The sequence below is a fragment of the Amphiura filiformis genome, chromosome 2 (assembly GCF_039555335.1).
Source record: "Amphiura filiformis chromosome 2, Afil_fr2py, whole genome shotgun sequence".
NCBI classification, from domain to species: domain Eukaryota; kingdom Metazoa; phylum Echinodermata; class Ophiuroidea; order Amphilepidida; family Amphiuridae; genus Amphiura; species Amphiura filiformis.
The window spans coordinates 39,462,743-39,479,482 of NC_092629.1; the positions used below are offsets into that span (position 1 = coordinate 39,462,743).

Sequence of the window (16,740 nt, forward strand, 5' to 3'; positions counted from 1 at the left end):
AACAAAGAAAAATCAGAAATATGTGAAAATGTGCATCATATAGCTAAAAATAAAGAAATAATTAAGCGAAGTAAATACAGCATGGGCTATCTTGTCAAGAATGATAATGAGCGCAGTGATATGTAATGTTTTTTAAGATTAATCAGTATGAATAGAGGGTATAAAAGTGTACAGGGCGAGCCGGTTTTCAGTGCCAAGGCGAACACTTCCTGTTTCCACCGGGACATGCGCTCGGCCGTTGTTTCGGGATGCCTGACCAGAATGCAATTCACGCGTACCAGTGTATTGGCTTGCTAATTATGCTAATTATTCACATTTATGCTCAAATTGTTCCCGTTTTCTCACATAGATGGATAAAGGGGACAATATTTGACATTGTATGTAAATAATGTAAGTTTGAAGAGAATCCATATCCTAAACCGATAGGGTTACCCCCCTTTAACATTAACAATCATGTTAAAATCAGAATTTTGACAAAACTTGAGGGCATCCTCCGCAAATGTTACAATATGGCTTTGAAGAAGGAAATCATTCCAAGAGTTCAGGCTGGTCTTAGCAGAGGCTATAGTATAAATACATATAAGATACATATTTGGTGCATACGCCCCAGTATAAACCTCGCGCCAATCGATCTGTGTTCAAAGTATAAGTGGTGTATGTTTCATTGGAGAAGTAGGTAACCCTGAAAATAGGGATCCAAATTTTATGATTTTTCCTATAACTATAAAACTATTAGGTGTACGACCCCCAGGTTTGTTTGATTGTATTCATTATTTCATTTGACACTATCCCGGGGGTAGCACTAGACACTATTGACCCACCATAAATCCTTTGATCCACCATGACACCCCTTGACCAACCATATTAACCTTTGACTCACTATGACATTTCATAACCCACCATGACACTCCTTGATGATTCATGACACCCTTGACCCGCCATGATACCCCTTGACCCACTATGACACCACTTGATTACCCCGACGCCCCTTGACACCCATTCGCCATGATACCCAATTGTCCATCCTGACATCCCATGACACCCCTTCAGTCCCCTTGACCCATCCGTCTTTCCCTTTTATGCACCCCCATGCCTCAACTTGGCACCCTTTACCAATGTCCAACCATGACACCTTTGACCCTCCTGAAACCAAAACTCCTTATCGTGGATTCGTGGCACTTGAGAACCAAGAATCCAAAATCAAAATGACAAACAATTAGCTCTTTAAGGGAATTTGATAACTTTTCTTTCAAATTGACGTATATATTTCGAATATTTTATTGCTTGCATGGTAGTAATGGATAACCCGGAAAATAGGGACCAAGTTTTATGATTTTTCTTATTACTATGAAACTATTAGGTGTAGGCCTGCGACCCTCGTCCCAGAACACTTTTTCGTGGATTCTGGGCACTTGAGAACCAAGGATCCAAAATCATGTAAAAATGACAAACATTTTTCTTTTAAAGGGAATTTGATCAATAAGTTATAATAACTTTAATTTTCAAATTGATGTATAAGTGACGTATATTTTATTGCTTAAGCATGGGAAAAATGGGTAACCCTGAAAATATAGGGACTCAAATTTTACGATTTTTCGACCCCAGGCTTTTTTTTTTTTGTAATTTGTATTTCTTATTTTTCCCCATTCATTTGACACTGGGTCATACCATTGACCATAAACCCTTTGACCTACCATGACACCCTTGACTAGATTGACCTTTGACACCCCTGATCAACCATGACACCCCTTAATCCACCATGACACTCTTGACCCACCATGACACCCACTTACTCTCAATGACACCTCTTGACCAACCATGACACCCCATGACCTGCCCGACACCCCATCACCTCCGGATCCCCCTTATTGTGGCACTTGAGAACCAAGGATCCAAAATAAAAATGACAGACACTGCCCTTTATTCGCTGTCGTAGTGCACGTTAGTAACCATTGGTTACTGCTCCAAGCCTTGGCCCATACACCTGTTCCGAATTTTGATATGCCATAGGCTTTGTGTTGTGATCATTTCGATCAGTGGTTCGTAACAAAGAAAGCGTGATCCAGTTGGCCTAGCAACGGTCATATTATAACGTGCACTACGACAGCGAATAAACGGAATTTGATCAGTAAGTGATATTTTCAGTAGTTTCCAAGTTCGTAGAACTCGGTATGTTACTTTGTCGCACGGTACTGAATGTGGTCTCATTTGAAAGCTTGTTCCTTCAAAACATGACTACAAAGATATTATATTTTTGCATCACTGTATATGGGCAGGACACTCTTCAGAGGAAGCCTACCTCCATGAATTCACAGGTACTACCAAAAGTGAATACAGGGTCATCATGGAAATTTCTCCCGACGGTGGTGAAAACTCAAATAAACTTTAACAATGTACAGTTGTTGTAAATGGTAATGAAGTCATTGGTATTCAACAGCAACGAAATGGTTCTTAGAGTTCAAGAATGGAATAAGCGTCCTTGAAGATCATCCAAGGTCCAAAAGACTTGCTGACGTCACCACTAATGATATACGCGCTGGTACAGTGGCATTGATAATGAATAAAGAGACAAATAAGAAAGATGAGATAGCCACAAAATATGACAATTCTGATTAATGTGTTTTCAATATTAATCCATTAACATTTGGGTATCCCAGGGTGTATTCCCCGGGGGGAGGGGCACTCAACACAAATGACCATACGGGTATGCTCCCCGGAAAGACCCCCTTTTGGGTTTCGCAGCTCCGAAAGACTCCCTATATTTGACCAAAACAAAGCTCCAAAAGACCCTTGATTTTGATAATTTCAGCTCTAAAAGACCCAAAAATTGCTCATTCCTCATATTTCTTGTTTTTTCAGGCGATTTTCAACCAAACAGCCAAGAAAGATCCTTGATTTTGACTTTTCGAAGCTCCAAAAGACCCCATTTTACTTGTTCACAGTTCGGTTCGCAGCTCCGAAAGACCCCCTTTTACCGGTACGCCGTCAGCTCCCAAACCCACCACCTCAAAATTCCGGGGGAGCATACCCACCAAATTTTTTTGATGTGCCCCCCCCGGGGTGTATTCTAGATGGGGTCCCAGAATCTTCATATACAAAATTGATACCAGTTGACATATTCAGGTCCACACGGCCTTCTATACATTTAGAATGAGGACCAAGGCAAGTTTAATCTATATGTGGCTAAAGGTGATAAGGCATATATTAATCACTGGAAATATAGGTGAATTTAGGGGAAGCACCTGGATCTCACACCCCTAAGAAGATCATCACTCGGTCACCGTAGTGCAAGGTCTTCATCGCTGTTTCTGAGATCCAGGGATAGTCTTGATGACAGATCATTTGCCAAATGAAAGTACAATAATTATTATAGGCATATATCATACAATTTTTATAGCAAAATTGAGGCAAGCCATCGTGTGAAGAAGGTTGATGGTAGGAATGTGGCTGTTCTCGGATTGTGTCCTGTACGCTATTGTTAGTTTGTCACTTGAGCTGCCATTCACGACAGAGGGGTCAGTTATTATTAAAAACCATATTGTGGTTCAGGTATGGCCTTCAGTTAGTGAAATCTATTTTAGAATTTTAAGTCCTACCTTCATAATACCAGGTTTGCTGGTGATCAATGCTGGTGAACCTTCACTGAAGAGTGGCTCACAGAACTATCGGAAGACTTCCATTTTGTTGACATAGAAGGTTTCAAGAAAAATTGCGACGGGTACATTAAGGTATGTATTGACCATGCTCAAGGGAGAGATTGAAAGAAATTGGCTAGTACTCTTTCTACAAACTTATTGACCGCCCTCGTAATTAATACTAATAGTAAAATGGTCATAAAGAGTTTATATAACTAAAAGTAAGTAGGCCCTATACTTATGTTATTGAATGCAACATATCTTGAAAATAGCTCACTTTAATACTGAACAATTCTACTATAATACTGAACACTTGGGAAGCTAATAAACAGAGGGAGTACGGTACGGTGACTGAAAAGATCAGATGTGAAAATCTATCAATTGCACACAAATTAATACAAATCAGAGTTTTATGTTTAAATGTAATAGCCAGAGTATGCAAAATGGGCAAGTGGGCTACGGAGAAGTCTAGCCCCCTCAGTACAAATGACCATACGGGGACGTACAAAAACCAAACTTGAGCACCCCGGGAGTCTAGCTACGCCACTGTTGAGACTATGATAAGCTCATTATGTAAGTTTGCCAGTGTCTTTCTGTCTCTCTCCCGATGACATTTGTATGCTCTCTATTCCTTTTCTTTAGCTTTCAATTGCTTTCCAGCCCCTTTTCTTGCCTTTACTTTCACTTTTGCCTCCCCCAAGTTCCGTTTTGCCTGTCTGTTTCTGTCTCTTGAAGCCCCGAAGCTTTCTCAGACCACAACTGCAGTAGAATTCCTAATTTTCCTTTTTCTCGGGCTTTTTCTTGTCTGATCTTCTCTGTTCTTTTCCTTGTTTCGTTTTATCACTTCTGGCTTCTTTTTATCTTCTTTTTCGCAAAGCCTAGCTTTCTTTCGTTTGTCACCAAAATTATTGTTTGGTTTGAGCCTGGAGTCAAGTTGATTTAAAATGTCTCCCTCATTTTATCTCCGTGAATGAAGAAATTGCCGCAAAAGTTTAAAGGTCCCTCCACTATGCAAATTAGATGCGTGCGCATGTGCAATTCGGCCACGTGGTGGGTCATCGCACATGGCAATTTTCTTCCGTCATTCCCGCTTCGACCTGCGACATATCAACACGACTCAAGCGAGCTGCTCCTCAAAAGTCAAAACGCAGTCATTTATATCTCTGACACACGACAAAAAATTAGTTAAAAACAGACACAATGGCGGACGACTGGGATGAAGGCGATACTGGTGGTAGCACAACAGTCGTGGTGAGTTATTTTGTGTGCCGTGATATTAATTCATGTGACATTTTCAGACATGTATTGTAAATAAGCTTAAAACTGAAGTCCTGTCATTTTTCAAATGACCATGCAAAATTATGTGTGTGCCCGCCATGGTATTCATTCATTCCATCACATGTGCGTGTGAATATTTGTAATTAATACAAAATGTTTTCAACTTCACTGACTTTCATTTATTCACATTGTGCCACAATTTTGTGGTGCAGGCAACCACATGCATGATCATGACATGGTATCCGATATGCTTGAAGAAAAGAAAAAAAAAACACATTTTGACTTCTGACATGTCTGAGAGCTTTTCTAGTACATCCACTTAGCTCCATGCCATGATTTATTTTTGAACGTCTAAAATTGTGTTGGAAAGGCAATTTTTAGCAATATTATTTGAATGCTATACCGGCAGACGGCAGTCATCGATTCCATAATTGCTGAGATTACAAGATTGCGGATTGGGATGATTGATTAAAAAAATGTCATATTTTCCATATCGTTCAACTGGATAATTTTCTATACCGGTACACAGTACAAGAGTTCCAATTTTGCCAAAAGTCGCCATGTACGTGAAATTATCACCTCGGCATGGCGGTGCAATAGGCCTACTATGTGTTTTTCTGTAAAACGTTTTGTGATAAGGCCGAGTAAAAAAAGAAACATGTTTAGCACTAAAATAAGTAAAATTCTTACATTTTCTTTTCAATTTCTAAAATTTCAGTAGCCTTCTAGTCGAGGCTCCCGCTGGACGCAAATTCGTATTGCTGGACGCAATGTTCAACAAATTTCATCAACTAAGTTGATTCAGCCCAAAAATGAGTGATTATGGTGTTTGCAATGCAATGATCATATTTTGTAACTTAAAAAATAACATTTCACCTCTCGATCGTGCAATATATTAATATTAAATTGGCAACAGACCAATCAGTAAGGGGCTGTGCAATAATTATGAGCCCTGGGGGAGGGTAAAATTGGGAAAGAAATTTTTGGCAAGCCAAAAGGGGGGGGCAAGCAATTTTTGACAAGTCGAAAAGGGTGGCAAGCGATTTTTGGCACGCATTCATGGGGGCGCCTTTTTAATAAAACGCTCTAAAACAGCTTGGGAAAACAGTACGGAAACGCTATAAATATGCAAATTTTCCTGCTCGCTGCGCTCGCAACATACATCTGGACCATTAAGGTTTGCAATTTGGGATCCAAAAAATTTGGCATGTTCAAGGGGGGGCAAAGAATTTTTGGCGGGCCGAGGGGGGGGCAAGCGATTTTTGGCGAGCCGTTTGGAAATTTTACCCCCCTCGGGGGTTCATAATTATTGCACAGCCCCTAATCTGCATTATTGACCTTATTTTGTAGTCTTCAACGCAGCCAGTTTGGTTACTCTCCCTGCAAACATTTTGAGGAGGAGCGGAACCAAACTTGCTGCTGTGGAGAATACATATTTTCCGAACAACTTCTGGTGGGGGTCAAGTCTTGACTGCCAATGGAAATTCTTCCCGCAATACGACATGTGAACTATTAATACCAGTTCATTAACAATGGGAAAATAGCCATGTAAATGAAAGTTTCCAAAATATAAATGAAATCACGACCCCATATTTCACTGAAAAAAATGTGACTGGGAAACTAATCTTTTCATTAGCATTATAGTTTATACTCCAGGATACATTTTTAATTTTTAATTTTTCCATAAAAATTAGATTTGACTATAAACCTGGACTTTTTAGAAGCATTTTTAAATAAACCATGTGGTTTACTGGTTTCTCCTAAAACCTGTGTGAGCCCAGTGTAACCAGTCAAATTAAACTATTTAAATTAAACTAGATTCAAAGGACAGGTCAAGGCCTATCATTTCATTGATATTCTAAGCTATAGGAAGTTTGGTGTACTGATGTACTACCATGACCTTGCTCTGTAGCCTACCTCTGGAGGTTCAATGACCTCAAATAATTGGGCCATTTACTTTTATAGTAGCGCACTTTGCCACAGGTATGGAATGCTGACAAGTGGATATTTTCGCCAGGTTTTTATTTTCGCGAGCGGAGTCTCAACCGTGAAATTAACACCTCGCGTATATAACGTTATTGAAAGTATAATGCAGGACTGAGCAATTGCGAAAATAACATAATTTGCGAAAATGTCTCTCCACACAAATCGCGAAAATAACTGAATACAAACATTAACCACTTATACCAGTAGGCCTATCTATTTTCCCATGAATTTCCACATTTTCTGGCATTTCAAAGGCAGTAAAACAGTGAAACAGGTGACCGGTGAATGGTAAAAACAGGTGTTTTGCCAACTTGGTGTGCTGGCAACTTCATACACAAATTGATAAACTTGAAAATATTTCCTGTTGACTCCTATGATGCAGAGTATCTGGGGCATGTTTGGGAGGGGGAGGGTACACCATTACTAGCACAAGGGGTTGTACATGTAGGTCATGGGTTGACTGGGCCGGGATCTGTGATCTTAACTGAATACATTTTTGTGTCAAACATAAATTTTCGACCACAGAATGGAGGAGGCGGCTTTGGTTCAACCAATGGGTTTGGTGGCGGTGAATCAGCTGGAGGTGGTGGTTTTGGAAGAGGAAGAGGCAGGGGCAAAGCAGGAATGAGCAATGGAGGGGGTGGTTTTGGAAGCACAAATGGTGACAGTGGAGGTGGCTTTGGAAGTAGCGGTGGTGGTGGATTCGGAAGCAGCGGAGGAGGAGGTATGTACAAATGGCCTGAGCATGCCAATGGCATCATTGTCCAATAACCTCATTTAAACAATCATAATGCAAAATTTGACCTCAAGTTGCAGAGTATGAGTTTTTGTACTCAAATTTTCAAAGGCCATTAAATGTATGTGCAAATGTATTGGGGTTAAAGAACTGTGCCCGGATAGATGAGCATATTGTGGATCCTAGTGTTATGAGAATCTTTCCAGTCATGCACATCGGTGTCCGAATCTGTGGGGATGGATTTTTGTACAGAATTTCTAGGGCCAGGGTTAACGGTCGTCGGTGACCCGAGTCCAGGGGTCCAAATTGGCCAATAAAGATGTCCAGGTACCGTTATCTAATTCTACACAGACCGTAATTAAGGGGTCCAAATCATGGGGACCTGCCAAATCAAGGAGTCCTGGACCCCAAGACCCCTTAAAACGCTTAAATCTCAAGCACCAATCGGGGTACAAGTTTTTACATCAACATTTTTTTATAACTTTCATGAAAATTGCAAGACTGGGAAAAAGTTGTGTATTATTGTACTGTTACAGTTAAAAAAAAGCAGGTTCAGGATTTCGAATCAGAATCGATTAGACCTCGCAAAGATTCTTGAGCATAAACAGATTTGCGAGAATCAAATGATTCCTGCAAATTTATTCTGCAAGAATAAAGATTGATTCTCGCACTGTGAAACGAAATTCTGACCCTGAAAAAGATTAATAATCCCTGCTGTGTCAATTACTCAATTTTGAACTGTTTTCCTTGTATTTAAATTTGCGATTCTGAATAAATGTATTGACCTGACAGTACACGCATAAATCTAGAAAATATTTGTGCATGGTTATTTTCGCAGTAGTAGCTTGGAATGCAAAAAGCAATATAAATGTGGGGCGAACATTTCTAAATTACAATGGGGTCAGAATTTTGTTTCACATTGCGTGAATCAATCTTGATTCTTGCAGAATAAAATTGCGGGAATCATTTGATTCTTGCAAATCAAATTCTGTGTAAACTACAAAAGATTGCGAGAATCAACTTTGATTCACGCAAATCTGTTTACGGGAATCTTTGCGAGAATCGATTCGCGGATTCTCGCCCAAATTCTGACCCTATTACAACAACATCCTTCTGGAAGGTCAAAATTTCCATACTGAAATTGATTTTGAGAATTGGCTTCTACTTAAACTTGTGTTGAACCCACAGGATTCGGAGGTGGAGGCGGTGGTTTCGGAGGTGGAGGAGGTGGCTTCGGCGGCGGAGGAGGTGGTTTTGGTGGCGGTGACAGAAAATCTGGTTCAGGTAAGGCCATGTTGTTGAATTATAAATGTTGTGAGATGAAGTTTATAATGCTAAAAAGTTTTGTTTCCTATTGGCCGCAGCATTTGGTTTGTGGGAGCAATTTTACCACATTTAGTTTTTGCTGCTAGAAGAAATCAAAGGAATTTTTTATCAGACATGTTGTTTGCAGTCCCCAAATCCACTAGATCAATTTATAAATTCACCTGCAACCGACTGCACCAATTTGTGATATCAGGCATGTCACTGTACATATTTAAAAATAGTGACTCTAAAAATAAAATGAAAAAAAAAATTGCATACTGGCCACCTACAGGAAATTTTTTTAAAGCCTTTAACTTTGCAAGTGATTTTGCTTTATTATTTTGGTTTTTATTTTTAAGCTAAAATGAAAGTGTTAACTTTTATCCACTTTTTGGGTGCAAGGCAGAACAAAAAATATTCCTGATCAGCTTCCTGTCTGGAAGCTGGAACCCAGTATGGAAAACAAGAATTATTTGTTTGTAAATAAAATGATCAAAGAAATTTCAATAGCCCTCCCAGCAGTTCAAGGAAATTGTGTCAGTTTTACAAGTTGTCCTGAGCAGTGAGCAGGGATGGAAGATCTACTCTCACAATCACATCCCTGTTCTGAGCAAACAAGATACCATCAGGACTGTTTATTCAAAGTGGCTCCATTTACTGTTTATCTTTTTGTAGTGACAAAAAGCCACCAATTACATCTTCTAAAAAAAATCCCAGGTACAGGATTATGAGGTGTAATATAAAAGGTGTTGAAGATTTACTGGCCCATTTTAATCTGGTGTAAATTGCTTTCTTTTGTACCTTTACTAGACCAAATGATTCATGTAATGCCAAGATAATATATTGTGGTACGAAAATGCTTGTAAAAAATCTTCCTTAAACGATTATGTTCGTTTTAAAATGCGCCTTCTCTAGAAGATTATCTTCTAGAGAAAATGATTTTATGGAGCAAGTTTGAAATTCAAAGCGCTCCAATACATTGGCTCTTGATAGAAAAGTAAGTATTTGGGATCAAACTATTTCTGGCATTTGTAGCCTTTGTAATGATGGTCAAGAAGATGTTAAACATTTTATGTTGCAATGTAAGGCATATGAAGATATCAGAAATCATGAAATGAATAGCCTTAAATACTCACTGTGTAATGTAGGTTATACCTCAGTCTGGAACATTTTCACCAGTAGTGAATTGGATGCTCAAATGCGTTTCATCTTAGGAAGTAATGTTATGTATTTTATGCCACTTTTCCCCCCAGAATCATATCAAGCCATAGATTGTATTTTTGATAGGTATTGTAAAACATTTCTCAAGAAGGCATGGGCTCATAGAAATAACCATAAAAATCAATAGTCCACTGTCACCGTAGTTTATTATGTTCATAAATGTATTTGTATTGAAGTCCCTGTTTGAGCTTACTTTGCTATAGACATATAACGAGTTATAGCTCAGAAAAGTGTTGTATATAGATAATCGGGTTAATTATGTATATATTTAATGTTATTTAATGTCTACATGTATAGGGCCTACTTCGGGCCAGGGAAATGTTTGGACCCGTTTTCAATTTTGGATTTGTATCAATGTATTTATGTTTTGTTTTGCTTGTTTTTGAATCACCTTTTGTAACTTTGTAGACTAAATGTAGAACGCACCGTCTTAAACGTGTGCCGCTGATGTAAAAGCGTATGTTCTAATAAATATCTATCTATCTATCTAAACAGAAGTACCTTTTATAAGCTCATGAATTTTAATGTGAATATTTGTAATTGTAAGAAAATTTTTGCTTTTGTATGGTAGATTGAAAAGGTGATGACCAGATGACAATAGGCAAATAGCTTATTGTTAGCAACCACAAAGAAGTTTTTGAAATCAATATTTTATGAGGGGGGGGGGGGTTAATCTGTACACCAGATTTGAAGTGAAGAGATAAACTTGCATTTGATTTGAGAACTTGGAAAAAAAAAGCAAAATAGATCAACTTTGTTTGAGCAGAGAAGATGGGTTCACAGATTTTTTTAAAGTGCAGGAATACTACATTTGCAGCCTGCAGTAAGGCGACAAAAATAAAAACCAACCCTGTTCTACAAGCGAGCGCGCATCTTTCAAGTAGGGTTGGTTGGTCTGGCTATTGGTTTTGTATGTTAGTTTTTTTTTTGCAATTTTGGAAAATATCAAAAATTTGTTCCCGAAATTTTTACGTCGCCTAATATTTTAAGAGCTGGTGTGATGAAGAAGTTCACATCACAAAAGTGAATGTTTTTGGAAAGATATTGTTTGAAAAGGTTAACTTTGCATACAATTGGATGGATTCTATGTGAGGATTTTGGTGGATTTGGATATTGGACCCTGGCTATGAGCCTTTTGATGTTGTGGAAAAGCAATTTATTTCACCTCCCATGAAGATTTTTCTAAATAAACATGGTTTAGTTGATCCATTTTATTTCACAAAGAAATCCTGCAAAAGTAAACATTTTTGTGCAACCTAGTGTGAAAATGGTTAATTCATTGCTCTTGAGAATAAGAGGATTGCATTCTGATGTTGATGAGAAGAATGCTGTAGTTTACCATCAGTTCTTAGATTTTGAAGAATAAACCACTTGTGTGGTTGCATGCATTCTGGTGATGTGCCAGACATGTGATGAGATGAACATAGTGAGAATTGTGATAATCTGATTGGGGTAAATAAAGTGGCACCATGGCACACTTTATAAGTAGACAAAGTACCAAACAAGTGCAAGATTACTGATCAAATATTTGAAGTGGTAATTATAGGTCCCTCTATTTTGGTGATGATCAAAAGAAAAGTTGAGATAATTTTTATTTTATTTATTTATTGGAACATACACTTTTGTATCAGTGGCACAAGCCTAACCAGCGGTGCGTTCAAAAACAACAAATATACAATATATAAACAAGAAACAAAATTATAATTTTTATTATAATTATAATTATAACAAAATTGTAATCAAAACTATAAAATCATGTGTGAAATTTGCTTTCAATGACTTCTCAATTATGTGCCAGACATAAGTGATAGTCCCAATACAATAGCAAACAGAAATTGTGATAATCTGATCATAAAAATAAAGTTTTAGCCTTGTTCAACAAATTGCTACTTTTTATAATGCCATGTGTCAAGATTACTTGTCAATATCTGAAGTGGTTATTTTCACAAAACCTGCCACGCCCACTTCCAAGTGATCTGTGTGGTCAATATGGGAGTATTTTTTGCTGACTTTGCTGATTACTGATGAGCTTGAACCAAATGCATCTACCTAATGAACAGAAAATACCTTCCACTTCCCACAATGCATTTCTCCCATTTTAATTCCCTTTATCGATAAATTACCATTTAGAATATCAGGTGTATAGGCCTACTGGATAGTAACAAAATGTAGCAATGAACGTACTTATTTATTTCTTGACTATTGACCCATGTTTTACCAGTCTTTTAAGGTTGGTCTGAACCATGGAATTATGAAAAACGTTTTTGTCTTGTAACTTCTAAATTGTTGATCTAAAGTTTATAAAAGTATACATATTTAGAATGGAAATGACCTGAAAAATTCACCGGTGACATCAGATTTATGTAAAAATGCTTACTTTTGGAGAAAATCATCAAAAAGTGTGATTTTGACCCAAAAATTTACGTACACCGTAACTAATTATTTTTTCAGTAAAAAAAAATTTCTTTTTGATTTTCAAAAACTAGGTATAAAAATCTAGGATCCGTTTTTTTATTTTTTTGAATTTTGACCATCTTTTAGAAATATTCGATAAAAATGGTGGAAATTTGACAGTTTCAGCCTAATTTGGTCAATACTGGTGTATATTTTTGTTTTTGACGGAAATTAAAAAAAATGAAAAAACGGTCCCTAGAGCAAAAGGAGCTGCACACGATAAGACCAAAATCTTACCTTTATTTTCTATAATGAATCTGTTAGCTTGCACAAAAAATTGAAAACATGCACGAAAATGAACACGTTTTAAATCGCCGTTTTCTATCAAAAGTGGCAGTAGACAGCAATCAAACAACCCATGTTTTTAAATGTGATCATCTTGAGTCCTGCAATTTACGCAGCTCGTAGTCATAATTAAGATACACCTTTCGCGCACGTTTTACGAAAATCCAAGGAATATTTTCCATAAAAAAGAGGAAAAACTGTTCTTTAAGCCGTATGGAATTCCCGCCCGGCCGTGTTTTCGATCATGTTTTGTTGAGAGCACCGGCGAGATACACTGCCAGGGTGAAGCGTGGGGAAACGCACACGGCAGGTTATGCGTTTTTAAGCGCCAGGCGCGAGGCAAAAATATCGCGCTCATTAGCAACGAGATTAGCAAGATTTCCGCCATTGACCATGTGGGACGATTTCAAATGGAAAAGGGTGAAACATCATAATTAAAAATTGATAGAAATTTGGTAAAAAAAATTAAAAAGCCAAAATTTTTCAGTTCAAACTTAAAGTACACAGACTAATGAATATAGAATTCAAAAAAACTGGAATTCGGCATTTTTAAAACATGCCATGGTTCAGACCAACCTTAATGCCAAATGAGGTGATGCATCATGTTGCAAAGGATTCTGGGAAGGATAAGATGCCTGCTGCCCAATGAAAATCCAACATGTGTGAGATAGTGATGGATGACATTGAATTTGTTGGTGATAGCACAGTACTTCCCTTGTGAATTTGACTCCCCTACTTAATTATCCTGGTTTACATACATGTAGATGTCCTAATAATGCTCAAATTACTTCATAACAGTTGGCCCTTCTCTGATAACACTGCGCCAGTTGATTCATAGTTGTGTGCCCTTAAGGTGCACTGAGCCTGGATGGGCTCTCTCTCTCTGTCTCTGCACTCGTGGAAGCTACATGTGCCTGGTTGTGATTATCACATTAGATTAATCCCTAATCCTTTTATTGGCGTGGTGACAGCTTGGATTGAAACCAGTCATCTCTGAAGTCTCTCAGCTGACCTTCCTGACGAAATTGGTGGTCATCTTGAACCCTAAATGTGTGATCTTTCACAAGACTGTGAGCGACCAGTAAGCTTAAAACAGTAAGCTTAAGCCTGCAAGGCTGCATATTAGCTTTTATTCTGGTTCACATACACGAGTGTAAAAACAATCAGCAATGGCCACAACACATCGCCATGCTACCGAAGCAATGGCCTCTAACAAAGAACGAAACAATAAACTCATTTGAAAGCTGGAAACATAACCTCCAGTATACACTGTCATTAGACCCAAGCTTTTCTCCCTACTTGGTTGAAGGAGCGGTATGGGGCAAAAAGTCAAAAACTTCCCCTCTTCGAGGTCTCACTAACGACGGTGAGGACATACAGGAAGCCCAAAGGAAAACAGCAGTCCAGAAAAATGCTGCATTGGAGCTTATGCTTGGACAAATAGCCAACTATTGTCCAATTATCTCACGAAATACAATACTCAAAAACTGCACCAGCCTGAAAAAGATATGGCAAGCCATCCGTCTCCATTTTGGCTTCCAAACAACAGGTGGCCACTTCCTAGAGTTCAACAATATTACCCTTGGCCCTGATGAACGGCCAGAGGACTTGTACCAGCGTCTAGTAGCATTCACCGAAGACAACCTCATGCGTGAAGGAGGCGGCATCAGTCGCCATGACCAAGTCATCGATGAAGATGAGGAGATTACGCATACACTCGAAAACTTTGTAGTGTTAACGTGGTTGCGTCTTATAAACCCTGATCTGCCCGATTAGTAAAAGCAGCGATGCGGTACAGAGCTAAGATCCGCACCTTGGCTTCTATCAAAGCCGAAATTTCTCAAGCTCTGGATTCGCTCCTGGATGAGCTGAGCTCAAACGATGCTGCTCGCAGCATGCGCAGTAGTAGTCAGCGTAGACCGCTGCCTAAATTGACAGCGAAGAAATGATGTGGTAAATCCTGCCCTCTGTGTGAGCAAGCTGGTCGGCATGACCATGCGCATTTCTTAAGCGAGTGCTCGTACCTCCCTGAAAAGGACAGAAAATACCTGGCCCGCGCTCGTCAGCTTAACAGCATGCGCCTTTGTTGACCAATCTGACCTTAGTGCGCAGCCCAATGTTCAGACAGCGCTGCGAATTCATGTTGATCAGTCTCCTTATGTAGATGCATTCCACAAGCACCATGCGGTCCGCATCACCATTGACAGTGGATCCACTGGTAATCTCATTCGCGAAAACACTGTCCAACGATTAGGATGCCCCATTCATCAGAGTTCGCAGTCTGCCCGTCAAGCTGATGGGTCATCCCCTCTTAAGGTAGTTGGGGAAACAACCCTAACCTTTACTCGTGACAGACACTCCTTTGTCTTTAAAGGTCTAGTTGTTAGAGACCTTGACGAAGAAATCCTTGCAGGTATTCCCTTCATGAAATGCAATGATGGCGCAAATCGCCCTGCTAAGAACCAAATCATCTTGACAGATGGTACAATTATCACTTATGGCGCCAACAAGAGCCCCAAATCCCAGCACACTGTTCGTCGTGCCCATATACTTCGTGGACCTTCTCAAAACACTACCATATGGCCAGGCTCATACGTTGAGGTAAATCTCCTGCAGACATCGTTGAATCAGATGCTACTTTTGCCATTGAGCCCGTGTTGATACCCGCTCGGTAGGTTCCTACCGCCCAAACAAGCCTGGCCCAAGCCTGATGTAATCACAAGTATTGCAGGCAGGGTTCGCATTCCCAACAATACTGGTGTGCCACTTGTCATCAGAAAGCATGAACATCTTGGCCAGATACACACTGTTTTTTCACCATCACTAACTTCTAAGCCATCACACACTGCTGCAGCAGCATCAGTCAATGTCCCAAAGCCCAGTTCACCGGTTAACTACTCAGCTGCTGTTGCCCTTGACCCAGATGGTATACTTGGCACTTGTGAGCAATCCAACTTCCGCAGTCTTCTCGATGAGTACGATGAGGTTTTTGACCCTAGTTTCCCAGGTTACAATGGTGCTGTCGGCCCTTTCAAATCTGTGGTTAATATGGGACCGGTCCAACCCCCAACGCAAAGGTCGTCTCCCATTGTATGCACAGGATAAACTCCAAGAGTTGCAATCAAAGTTTGATCAGCTTGAAAAAGCAGGCGTCTTTGCTAGACCTGAAGATGTCGGTGTGTGTGTCGAATACCTTAACCCGTCCTTTCTTGTCAAGAAGCCTAATGGAGGCTTTCGTCTGGTTACTGCATTTGCTGATGTCGGTAGATATAGCAAGCCACAACCCTCTCTAATGCCCAATGTGGACTCAACATTGCGTTCAATTGCCAAATGGAAGTATTTGATTGCCACTGACTTGACTAGTGCTTTCTACCAAATCCCTTTATCCCATGAGTCCATGAAATACTGTGGGGTTGCAACTCCCTTTCGTGGGGTGCGTGTGTATACACGGTGTGCCATGGGTATGCCAGGTTCTGAAACAGCCCTTGAGGAACTGATGTGTCGTGGTCCTTGGTGACCTCTTAGAGAAAGGTGTCGTAGCAAAACTCGCTGATGACTTGTACTGTGGTGGTAATACTGTGGATGAACTTGTTGAGAATTGGCGTCAAGTTTTGCAAGCTTTGTCTAAGTCTGGGTTACGTCTTTCTGCTTCCAAAACAGTCATTTGCCCCCAAAAGACAGTAATTCTGGGTTGGATTTGGTCAAATGGAACCCTTTGTGCTAGCCCCCATAGCATCGCCACACTTTCCAGCTGCTCGCCTCCAAGCAAAGTTGGTGGCATGCGGTCCTTCATCGGTGCATACAAGGTTCTGGCCCGTGTCATTCAGAATTGTGCCAGTC

At 39.6% G+C, this 16,740-nt stretch overlaps 1 protein-coding gene across 1 annotated transcript in view; it reads left to right on the plus strand.

Moving 5' to 3' along the window:
* The first annotated feature begins 4,708 nt into the window (after nt 1–4,708).
* Nucleotides 4,709–16,740, plus strand: part of LOC140146202 (ATP-dependent RNA helicase DDX4-like) — a 51,030-nt gene continuing 38,998 nt past the window's right edge. The window contains exons 1-3 of the mRNA XM_072167985.1: nt 4,709–4,886; nt 7,425–7,623; nt 8,824–8,919. Coding sequence (XP_072024086.1) covers nt 4,836–4,886; nt 7,425–7,623; nt 8,824–8,919 — 346 coding nt within the window. The 5' untranslated portion in view covers nt 4,709–4,835. The remainder of the gene's footprint in view (nt 4,887–7,424; nt 7,624–8,823; nt 8,920–16,740) is intronic.